At 35.5% G+C, this 12,186-nt stretch overlaps 1 protein-coding gene across 2 annotated transcripts; it reads right to left on the bottom strand.

Annotated features, from left to right (window-relative positions):
• Positions 1-863: 863 nt before the first annotated feature.
• On the bottom strand, positions 864-12,151 carry LOC121424874 (RING finger protein 24-like). 2 transcript variants are annotated; one of them, XM_041620715.1, is made up of 7 exons: positions 12,033-12,151; positions 8,408-8,583; positions 6,710-6,749; positions 5,257-5,286; positions 4,108-4,187; positions 1,382-2,324; positions 864-1,013 (listed from the first exon to the last, which is right to left on the bottom strand). In XM_041620715.1, exons 2-6 carry the CDS (start codon positions 8,497-8,499, stop codon positions 2,210-2,212), a joined length of 357 nt encoding a protein of 118 aa, XP_041476649.1. In that variant the 5' UTR covers positions 8,500-8,583; positions 12,033-12,151; the 3' UTR covers positions 864-1,013; positions 1,382-2,209. The 2 variants fall into 2 exon arrangements, with proteins under 2 accessions (XP_041476649.1, XP_041476650.1); XM_041620716.1 differs by having other exon boundaries at positions 8,408-8,579.
• Positions 12,152-12,186: the final 35 nt, after the last annotated feature.

The following is a 12,186-nucleotide window of genomic DNA, read 5'->3' as shown; positions in this document are numbered from 1 at the left end:
TATGCATAATTGTAAATATGTCCATTGCTATTAAAAGTATAGTGGTTTTTCTCTTGATACATTCATAATTTTGTGTTGATTGATTATGTTGTTGTATTCTTAATCACAGTACATTCACCAAAATATGAATTAGGATCCGAGTCTTCACACCAATGGAAAATTGTCAGGATTTTTTAAACCAAGGCAACCATGGAGAGGAGAGAAAATAGATGAACTCAATGTCAAATTCAATATTTCCATAATAAGGAGTAAAATTAGGAAGATGGAGGAAATTATTAGACTAAAATAGGCCTAAATGATGTCAGGAACAACATTTTGACTGTATCCCTGGTAAAACGCTTCAAAAATTACTGGATGTCCTTTTTTATACACAATATAATACCGTGAGTGACACGACATTGTGAGTGACACGACACAACTTTAACAGTTAATTTTAGCTTTACCTTAACACATTGGACCAAGTTACTTTATATACAATAAGGTACAGATAAACTGTATTTGCTCCAGTACTGGGATAATTAATTTTCAGAATACACAGCTCTAGAAAACTTTTTGCATTTAAAACGTGAGTGACACGACAACCAGTTTTGAAAACTTCGAAACCCAATTTTTTTCAGAAAAACACAGATTTTTTTTTGCTATTTAGGAGTTAGATACAATACACAGCTTGTATCTTGCCAACAAATGCGCTTCTAATACAAATTTTATATTGTGATAGGCAATATGTGAATTTTAATGCAAAAATCAACATTTTGTAACATATTATTTCCCTTGCATAAAATTCACTGTATCTCAAGACATAATTAATAATTTTATGTAAATGAAATGGAAAAATATACTTTAAGATGTCTAGTTTCAAAAAACATTGAAGCCTAATGATTTCTAGCAAGTTTTAATTTTCACCCCCATGTCCACTTTTGTTTGAAAATGACCACCTGCAATATAATTATGTAGCCATTTACAGTCTAGCTGACAAAGTGCAGTCAAAGTGTCACCTTTACAAACTAAACAACCTTTAGCTTTTGCTGATGTGGTTTACGGTACACCATGTGAAGTGTTATAGAAGCAGTGAAGACGGACAGTCAACCTGTCCGAAACGTCAAGTCTCTCTACTACTCATCATCTCTACTCGCCGACGCAAGCCAACATCTCCTCATCAGCTCTACTACTCAAGCTGTTCTCACTCAACATTCCTTCTGGTTTACAGTCCTTTTCAGGACTATTCTCAAGAAAGAATACTCTATTCTCAAATCTCCACTTTCTCGCCTATCCACTTCCTCTCTTCTTCTATCCACTGCTTCTATAACACTTCACATGGTGTACCGTAAACCACATCAGCAATTGTACATGCCACCATGCAAACCTTCAAACAACATCTAACCTTTAGCTTGTAGTATGAAAATATAGGGGTTAACTATTTTTTTAATCATATAAGATCATATACATTTGTCTACATTTTTACTTTGGTATTTAGACAAAATATACTCAAATAATTCTAAATTGGCTTTCACAATTGGCCCCGCAACCCTAAGTGAATATATATATATATATATGGCACGTGATCGCAATGGTCACAAAGAGTCACATGACCAATAGGGAAGCCTCTTAATTCACATTTCAAGGTTCACAGTACATGATTGATAAATTAATCCCTTTTCCTGGCTTCAACATACATGGTCTCTTCTGCCTCATCAAGAACTCATCTGTGTGTGGAGCATTTCATGCAACAAATAGCCATTTTACTGACTATTTGTTATAAGCTACTGAAATCCTTGCATCTGATTGGTTGGCTCAGAGCACATTTGTCAGTGAATATCATTGGCATTAGGCTTCATGGAACACTCACCTCAGGGTGTATTTGTGAGAAGTTGGTTCTCCATGGTTGATGATTCACTACCACTCCATAAAAGTTTGTGCTTTATCAACCCAGCTGCAATGTGATGGCTCGAACAATCTACAGGCACTCCATGAAGTTATTTACAGATTACGGATCTCATCTCTCATCTGGTCCAAGGCCATTATGGTCCAATAGGTTCCAGAAGAATCCAATAATCATGCAATGTTGAAGGACTTACTGGCTAGTCCATTAATTCATAACCAATGGAAGTATGTTAACAGAGTACTCAACCTGTCTCTACTTGTTCCAACCTTAGGCTTCCTTTGCACAGTCGTACGGGTAGCATGATAGACCCAGAATGACACATGGACATCATGTATCAATTGGAACGGAAACCAGTCTTGTGCGCTCTGTCACTCTATTTTGTCTGACCCTGGTCTGGCATATAGGACAGGTCTCGTGTGAGTCAAGCCATCTTGAAACACAGCTGGAAGAGAGGAAATTGTATTCAATCATTACAAATATTCTTGAAGAATAAATTGCATATATCACTAAGCAAAACCTGAAGGGGTTTTGGAAGCAAATTGGAGAGTAAATTGCAAGCTCAGCTTCAGATACTTTGGCTCTCATTGCACCATACTCAAGAAATGAAGCCCTCTGGGTGGGTGTTTCATAAAGCAGTTTAAGTTACACATGACTCTACAAATGAGTGGAGACAAGACTGGAACATCTTCTTAGGTGCTACATCAGAACATAGGGATATATCATTTAGCATAGAGAGGGTCACCAGTTGTGTGTAAAGTCATTTTTAATGTACAAAAAAAATGATTATGAAACCTTTCAGCAGCCTGTTACATAAAACTTTTTACCTGAGAAAACTCTGGTAAAAACTGAAACAAAGGTTAGTGTGATTTCTGCCATTGATTTTGACACGGTAAAAACTCCGGTAAAAACAACCTGAGTTTTCTTAGGCCCCTGGTGTCCACTTATACACAGCTCCTTGGTTGGAATCATGAAATATGGGAGAAAAGAGCCCCTTTCTATAACACAAAATTTACAGCAACCATGTTATAAATCTTTAATTGTCCGCTTCACCAACACAAAGCACAAATGATCTTAATACACAAAAAATGACAATAATTATCAAATCTCCAAAAATTTAAATGTATCAAAATTAAAATACAAAAATTTATGTGTGTCATCACTGACTCCATCTCTTGCATACTACCTTAACTTTCTAGTAAATTATTAAAATTCCAAAATGTAGTAACTCTCTCATTTGATATCGAATTTGGATAGAATTTTCAGTATGTTGCTTCTCTGATTTCTCTCCATTTGCTCAAACCAACTAGCTCTTGAGGCAGACCTAGGGAAGGTTTTCATGAAATGATTTGTCAGATGTTTTATCAGACAATTACCAGGATAACAGACAGAATCAAAATCAAGAAAAGTTTTCAGATCCGATAACTTGTCAAACAGCAACATTAAAGAATCTGAAAGTGAAGTTGACAAATCATTTATCAATTGAACTGCAAAACACAGAAATGCAAGGTTCATACCTTTTCACAACTTCCATTTTGCTTAAGAATAGCTCCAATTATTGGGCTACGAAAATGAGGTTTATTGTGCTTTTTACATGCCTTAGATCCCTGACATCATAGGTTTGAACCTCTGTACACAGAAAAACTGGGTAACATTTTATTGCTTTCAGATTACGCATTTGATTTTCTTCACTTCTATCACATAGAATTATATCTTTTCTTTCCAATTTACTTGGCACAGCTTTCCAATTCTATCTGCATTCTGATTATATGTAATTTTTCCTGACATAGCAATTTAGGCCCAATAAGAGTCAAAGTAAAAAAAACAAAAACAAAACAAGTGACCAGTTAAAGGTTTCCATCCATTTTAGCACAGAATTGTCAGAGCAATTTTTCTCTGCAAATTGGAAACAAAAATCAAATTCATAATCTAGACATAAAAATATCTATCCTTAATACATACAAACCTATGGAGTTCCAACTCTCCTGACACAGTGTGATGTCACGTAATTCAGGCGATTAAGAAGCTCAAAAAAGCTTATCGTCAAACCCATAAAAATCTAAATTTTTCTTAAGCATGATATCCAGCTGGCAAGCAGAGAATATGCATAAAACCTCCTTGTTTGTAGCTTAAAGAGTTTCCATTTGTCAACTTCACTTTGAACTCCAGCCTGGGTCTTTAGCGACACACTTTCCTGACCTTTAACAAGGTGTTTTGGGAAGACTTACCCGATATGAAAGTTATGCTTGCATGGACACTGTCCTACTCGTTCTCCTTGCTTGAACTCTTCTAAACAAACAGCACATGTCTGAAAGGTGAAAAAAAAACGAAGGAAACTAAATGTTAGTCCAGGGCCCTGTCTTAAAAAGAGTTGCGACTGATCCAATTAACCACAACTATGGAAAGCAGCAAAGTCAACATCTAAATAAATGCAACTTTTTTGTCAAAATATTTTCTAGATATGATGTATCATCAATCCTTGAAAATTCAGGGTGCTTTTTATTTGTTTACAAATACATGTAGGCATTATGCATATTTCCTATCAAGAAAACTTATGATATCTATGGATTTTCATATCTTTTAGGTTGATCAAATCAATTGTGTCACTTATACAAGAAGTTCTACAAACTAAAATATTGTTCAACAGTGACACATTTCACTTCAGCAGTATTCAAAATACTGATCCAGACTTTTGTGGGTTCAAAATTCCACCACAGCACTTGGAAGATGTTTATGTGCATTTGCCACTCTGTACCCAGGAGCAGTGAACAGTTCTGAAGAATTTCCTTAAATGCGTGAACACCTGATTATTTTAGCTGTGCTAAAGCTGAACTAATAGTATGGAATGTTTCAACAGAAAACAATTACATAAAGCGTGACATATATCGAGTAATAATATCATTATCAGTGATATTCATATTTTCAGAAATATAATCTAAAATTCAGACAGGAAGTTCAGGAACCTTCAGTATCTATTTATCAATGCTCTTAAGCTCAGAATTTAGTCACAGCCATACATGTACATGCAATCCTGACACTCAAAGTTCACTTATAAAAGTTTGATTTTGTAGACAAAGTCTAAGAGACAACAGACCGAACACTAGTCACTAACATTGACCCATATCAGGAAGGAAGTGTGTACGATTGCGTGGTAATATCCATGTGTTTTATGCATTTACTCCTGGCAGAGAGACTAATTGTACTTCCTAAAGTTATTCAACCAAAGTTTTGGTAAAGATTCAATCCAATATAAACACAGGAACCAGTTGCGATTCAAGCATATTAATTTTGCACAGCTTCTTGCACACCTTCTGTGGTCCCAGGATATTTGATTTATATGCAATTACTTTTTCTATGTGAAAGGAAAAATAACTTACATCATTAGTCATCTTCATGGAGTATCCAACCTACAAATAAAGAATAAATGAAATGTAAGAAAATGTATCTTATGTACTTAAGGGCTTCTACATGATACTAGAAACCCCAAAATATGGCTCCTATTGCATAAAAATATAACTATTGGCTTTAAATCAAATATACCATGAAAAGTTGGATTCATACTTAGTTGTAGAATGAATTTTTGAATGACCATGTTATAACTAAATTTGTAAACACCATAATTTCATAGGTATGTATAACTGTGCATGCTTTTCCAAGGATATTCCATGATTTTGAGGGGGGCTAATGTCTTGTCTTCTAGTTATAGTTTTATCACAGTGCATTTCTTCTCTGTTGACTGATCAGATGATGAGATCAAAGCTATTATTTCATTCAATGGAATGTCATAAACATTTGCTAGAGTCAGGTGCATGCATTGAATTCATAACTGATCAAAGTCCATCCATACTGTTTGGGAGTCAAGAGGTACTGGTACCATTATCAAAATTTTCTCTACCAGGCATGCCCTTTACTGTCAAATTAAAAATTCATTTGCAATTTCTTGATTAATTAAAAAGAATGTAAGATTGTGTAGATAGAAATAGGCAGATAAGAAGTATAATGCAAATCATAATTATCTTCATGTTTTAATAGCAATCTGATTTTCTTGCCAGTTTCTTTGTTTGCTTAAAGATAAATTCCAGTATTGGTAACGATCTCAAAATGACTTCTTACAGAATCTTATATAATGACCACCCAAGCGTTTGTTTGTATGAATAAAAAATATGTGCCAAAGGATTTTGAAAGAAATTGTGTAATTGCTGAGAAATAAGCAAAATAAGCGCGGATTCGGTCACTTCCGTCGGGTCTTTATTCCAGCAATAATAATACACTGTCCCACGTGTGCCTTTCTGTGTTGGTTATCTTCAGTGTGAACATTTTTCAGCGTAGATTTCACAAAGTTCAGTTTATGTAACTGTACCAGATCTAGATCCTCGATGATATTCTGACAATTAAGCCTGGTTTTACAGACTTTCTCATGAAATCAGTGTTTACTGCAACTACTGGAATTTCTCTTTAAACTGTACAATCTGTATAGAAACGCCTGTAAATCCATTGTATTATGGTACAACAAAATTTGCTAAGCACCAAAGAGACCTCAGATAGAGGCACAGACCAAGGGGGGGGGAGGGGGGTGGCGGAATGTACAGGCACAATCCGTAAATTTTGAAAATATAATGGTGCACCCAATAAAATGCCTTTATTGCACACCCCGTAAATTGGGGTGATGACCCTATCTTTTTTGCATGTCAAATTTTCCGGACAAGTTCACATCATGCGCCCAATATATGCAGGTATGACAGGGATTAACATTGCTCTGCACAAAGTCTGGTGTCATGATACAGTACTTCCCACAAAAACGCAATAAATGCTGATAATAATATCACATACCTCCCTATATCCCATCTCAATTTGGCCTTCTCTCCTCAACCTAGAAAAATGAAGAAAAAAATAGGACAAATCAAGAGAGGGGGTAAAATATTTTTAGAAAGATTATCCCTGCATTTACCATTCCAAACCTGTTAAAATAGTGTTGAATAGAAATAAAAGATCAGCTTCATGATGGCAGAATCATCAGGGGTCTGTAATGTTAAGGTTAATGATCAATCGCTTCATGGCATCAATGGCCAATCAAGAATGATGTGACATGCGCATTCTGTACTTCCATAATTATTTGCTATCAATTGCATACCTATACGTTTTGCTAGGCCCTGGTATTGTGAACATCACAAACCATTTAGAAAAAAAGGATGTGAGAAGAGAAACTAGAATAGATATAGCCTTGGAGGAGCAGGATAAGGTGTGAAAAAAGGAGTGACAATATCCAGGTTGTGACTTTGGGGTTGTAGAATAGCCACCTTAATTCTTCACTACAATCTGCTTTCCAAGGTATACCTGTGCATGAATATCCACTTGGTCTAATTCTAAGATCGTCTAACACCAATCATGTATAAGCCCAACTTGGTCTACTATAAATTTGGTCCAATATTCATTTGAACCAACCATCAGGTTGGTCGTCTAGTGTAATACCCACATGGCCTTTGTCTACTTTTCATTTTTGCACTCAGTCAAATAAATATGATCCATAAACACTTAAAGGGGAAGTTCACCCTGAAGAAAACTTTGTTGTAAAAATAACAGAAAAAATAGTAAAAAATATTGGTGAAGGTTTGAGGAAAATCCGTTAAAGAGTAAGAAAGTTATTAGAGTTCAAAGTTTGGGATTTGTGACGTCATAAACAAGCAGCTGCCCCATGTGTTATGTAATATAAAATGCATGAATTTCAAATTTTGTATGGTTCCTGATGACTTAATTTTGTTTTCTATTCATGATCAGGTGTGAAATGATTTGTCTATTGATATACAAAAGGTACAGTGAAAACCATTTTCGATTTTTTGAGAAAATGACATTTCATTGATTTTTTACCATTCGCTATGTAGGAATGCTGCTCGCATATGACGTCACAAATTAAATAATTGATCATGATGAATTTTTCTCAAACGTTCAGCAATAGTTTTTATTATTTTTTCTGCTATTTTTACAATAGACTTTTTGTCAGGGTGAACTTCCCCTTTAACAGTTCATCTTCCAACGCATGGATTCACCTGGGTTAGACAAAATAGTATAGAAAGGCAGACTATTGTGCAATGTGTCTAATCCAGTTGGATCTGTGCCTGCGTCTTACCATATATGAAATAGAAGTGGTGACAGACAAAGAGGATATAAGACAAAATGGTCTGAGACGAACCAGTAGCAGGGGACAAACTACAGAAGAAAAGACCATGGGCCCATTTCATAAAGGCTTGCAATGAGTCCTGTTTATACTTTGCATTACATGTACATGACCAATCCAGCCATTCAGCAGCGACTCATGCTTTTAATGAACGTTAAAACGAGTTGAATACTAATTTCCCATAACTACCATGAAAACCTTGATCTGGATGTTGGGCCATGTGACCATTGCAGTTACCATAATGGCAACATTATCATAATTGTATGAAGGTGTATGAAGTGGGCCCTATGAGTGATTAGACAAAATAGAAAAATTTCAACCAAGTGGCAAATTTATTACCATTTTCTAGCACTTACTTCATGAGGTAACAGCAGAATAGGATGTTAAGAGCCAAGATGAATACAGCTACCAGAATAAACGGGAACAGTTGTTCTATACTCAGCTCCATCTCATATTATTACCACCACATGGAGAGAGTACAGATGTCATTCTTCTTGTTCAGTTTCATCAAGCATGGACCTAGAGAGCCTATCTTCAAGACAGATTTCAGAAGGGAAAAGAGAATTAAAACAGGACTTTAAATTCATAATTTTCTTTCCCAGAGGCTGGCAACTTATTTTGAGCAAAAATGTGGTGTGGGATGTGACTGTGAGCCAGACTGACTGTACATATATTGATCAAGATACTTAAAAATGTACCATTTCAGAATCCAACTTGGTGGGTAATCAAATATATCAGCAGCGCTGGATATCAGTATCTTGGGTTTTTTTCTCCATATTAAAAAAAAGAGAGTGAGCAATTTTGTAAAGCTTGCAGAAATCAGTTAACGCAGGAATTCTCATTTTCACGGTGTGTCAAGGAAAAAAGCGAAAACAAACTGATTGCGTGGTACATTTCTCATACATTTCTTACATTGCATTTTTAGCGAATTGAAATAAAACAGATACATTTAAATATTTTGTAACGACTTTGCCATGCAAGTTAACATTGCCATGCAAATCAACATTTTAACACTAGGTAAGCACAACCTTTACCCTTTTTTTGCACGAGCTGGATCTGGGGACACAAATGAATGCAAACAAAAGTTTATTTCACACATCCCCAGCATTCTTTTACTAAGTTGTAATCATTTCAAGTGGGACCACATTTCATATTCACTTAAATACTTGTTTCTCCACTCTTTTCCAAAGCTTGACAATGATTAACAAACCTAAAATCAAGCCTAAGCCATTTCATGTGAATCACAGAGTCTGTGTGAAACAGATATGGCATCGGTGTGAGGGGAGGGGAAGGATAGGGAGGACAATGATGCTCCATGAAGTGTTTTGGGCAAGGAAACAAGCTAAAAAGCTAAAAGGTATCTTCAAATCAATCTTCTTAGCTAAAGTCCATGTGTTCCTTATATTATGATTAACGCCTACTTTTATCGACATAACTATTTCCAAGCTCTGTGCAAATCATTTTTGCACAAACTTTGTAAAAGTGGTGCTCACTCAAGCAGAAAGATTTTTTGACAGTTATATCGTCATTTGCTTGAAGAGATCTGTACCAATGTTTAGATGAGGAAAAGGTTCAGGAATCAGGATATTATAAATATATGAATTTGCAGCATTTTTTAGTGCTAACTGTTTTTGATACTCACTGTACAATATAGTATGTATCAAAAAAGTTTGCACTAAATAAGTCTGTTTAAGAAGGCAATAAAATGGAAATTTGTCCCGTGCTATATGCAAAAGTTTATGTACGATATTATACTTTATTCTATATCGCTGGACATCCATGTCTTGTTTTGCGCCATTGATTTGAAATTTTGAAAATCCCTGAAGTTTCTTCATCAAACGGAACTGCTTAATATTATTATATTACAATTACACATTTTTTCCAAAATAAATCACAGAGGTTTCCGTACTTCGCGAGCATGGGAAAGGAAAAGTCCCTATTCTAGCTTGCATCATCCCTTTCACATTTTGAGCTCATTTTTCTTCTTAATCAAGTTACATTATAATCTACAAAATATCAAATTTAGAACAGGTTAAAGTTTCAGAGAATCTTTTTTATATTCGCCGGAAGGAATATAGCGCCTATTTCCTTCATGTATACACCCGTCTTCTACTCTGTTATTAGACCAAAAGCTTCAGTCATCGTTTGTCTTCGTGTAGTGTATCGTATTATTGCCTTGTAGGTGTGCTGGTGGAATGCAATATCGATATCACATTCGTAAATTGTTGACGCCCTCTCCGTTCATTTGTAAATATTTCATAGTTTGGCTGCCTTAATTTGGATCGATTTAGCTGTGCTTTTCCCAACTAAACATCGGTAAAGTATAATTTTCATGCATTTTCATCTATATCGTTTAAAGTACTTTAAAATTGAATAATTAAATATTTTCAATTTGTAGTTTACACATCCTTAGATTGTAACCTCGATGTGTTATATAACCCCAAACTTTGGACTCTGGTCGGACAAAAGTGCTGGTGTTATAACAAATGGGAGCCCACACGGACACTTTACTGTCGGTGAATGGGGATTACAGTAAAATGTCAGAAATTGTTGAATAAATCCCCAGAAACGACGGTTATTCCTGTCTACTCTGTTATGTGACTTGAGTTAAAGAAATTTAATGTGGATACACTTTTTACAACCAAATCTGATGTGACCAAGGTAGGCATAATCATTTCTGTTCTTTATTTTTATGAAACTTTATAAGCTTCCACGCTTTGCGCAGGAAGAGGAATTACTTCAAATTCTTCAATCTTTACCAATTTTCGGGGCACTCATAATTTCTTTCGAAAACAATTTTGTTTTAATCATAGCAAGTCAATATTCGAGTTGACAAGGGTACTAGAGATGCCTTCTTTTGATTTGAATTTGACGAGATATCGAAAACTTTGCGCACTTTATTAGTGTTGGCACGCTTACCGACCCCTCAAAAATTATATCCTGGCTACGCGATTGGGGAAGTGGGAGTTGCGCGACAGCCGAAGTAAATCACCATTTTTTTTCTTTTATGTTTATTTTTTCCTGTTTGGTGCATATCAGGCCAAAATGAAATTTGTTCAATTCTTTTTATATATTTTTATAATAAAGACAAAAATCAATGAGCCCCTGCACGATTGTGAGCCCTCTGAGTACGAGGAGAAATTAAAAAAACATTAAAAATGTTAAAGACTCCTTGAAACAGACGGCTGCCAGCTGTCTAATCTGCCATATATATAACCTTACTCCTTGAATGAGTGCCTAAAAAAGTAAAACTGAGGATTTTACTAACATTATATTATATAAAATTACAAGTGTTCTTTTGTGTATGATTGAGCAATGACTAAATGAGCATGGTTTACACTGTGCATGCCCCCTTCATGGTAAAATGCTGATTCATCTAGATCGATCTAGTACTAGTAGATCTATTGCCAACTCGTTCACTCATCACATGGTACGGTCTATCATTTAGTCTAATAATACCATTTCGTCCATCTACATTTAGACTAGAGGGTTACAGAGCAGAGACAGGGTCTTAATTTGTCTTTTTACCTTATTAAAACTTTTTTTAAAACAAACTTGAGCAGATAATTTCTTTGACTTACATTAAAAAACAATAGCACTAGGCTACTGTCTAGGCCTACACTGGCTACACAATCATGACAGTAGTCAATACGTTAATCAAATTACAAAACGCTATGCAATACAATTGAAGAAAATTAATTGTACCGGTACCGTACTGTACCATTTGTGAATATGAATCGACTGAACCTTCTGTCAAACAATGCTGCCTAAAACTAAACGTGAACCTCAAAATCGCCTCTCATCTTACGTAAGTAAGAAGTTATACCAGTCCAAACATGAACTATAATAAAGACAGTCTACTCTAAGTTACGGTCCAATTTCCCCTGCTATCATCTGTCTAAGGCAGTCAACACAAACTTGACAAAGCAGATCTAAGGTTAAAATTAAAATAATGAAATTAGGAACAATGCGTAGTCCTACCTAACGTTGGTTATATGGTCCAGATTGGAAAACTTCACGGCATGTTTGCCGTTGCTCAACTCGACAATCGCCCCATACGCTTCGCCGCCGTCGCGTCTCGGTGGTCCGCACACAATACCCGTACGGTACTTTCCGTATCTATATCTGGGTCAGA

Source organism: Lytechinus variegatus, chromosome 12 (assembly GCF_018143015.1).
Source record: "Lytechinus variegatus isolate NC3 chromosome 12, Lvar_3.0, whole genome shotgun sequence".
Taxonomy (NCBI): domain Eukaryota; kingdom Metazoa; phylum Echinodermata; class Echinoidea; order Temnopleuroida; family Toxopneustidae; genus Lytechinus; species Lytechinus variegatus.
The sequence above is the reverse complement of the archived record's forward strand: the minus strand, read 5'-3'. Positions and strand labels throughout refer to the sequence as shown.

Coding starts and splice junctions, on each gene's coding strand:
- LOC121424874 (XM_041620715.1), bottom strand. CDS start 8,499: ATGGAGCTGAGTATAGAACAACTGTTCCCGTTTATTCTGGTAGCTGTA. Junction 6,750..8,407: donor TTCTGCTGTTACCTCATGAA/GTAAGTGCTAGA, acceptor TCATTTTTCTAG/GTTGAGGAGAGAAGGCCAAA. Junction 5,287..6,709: donor TTGAGATGGGATATAGGGAG/GTATGTGATATT, acceptor CTTTATTTGTAG/GTTGGATACTCCATGAAGAT.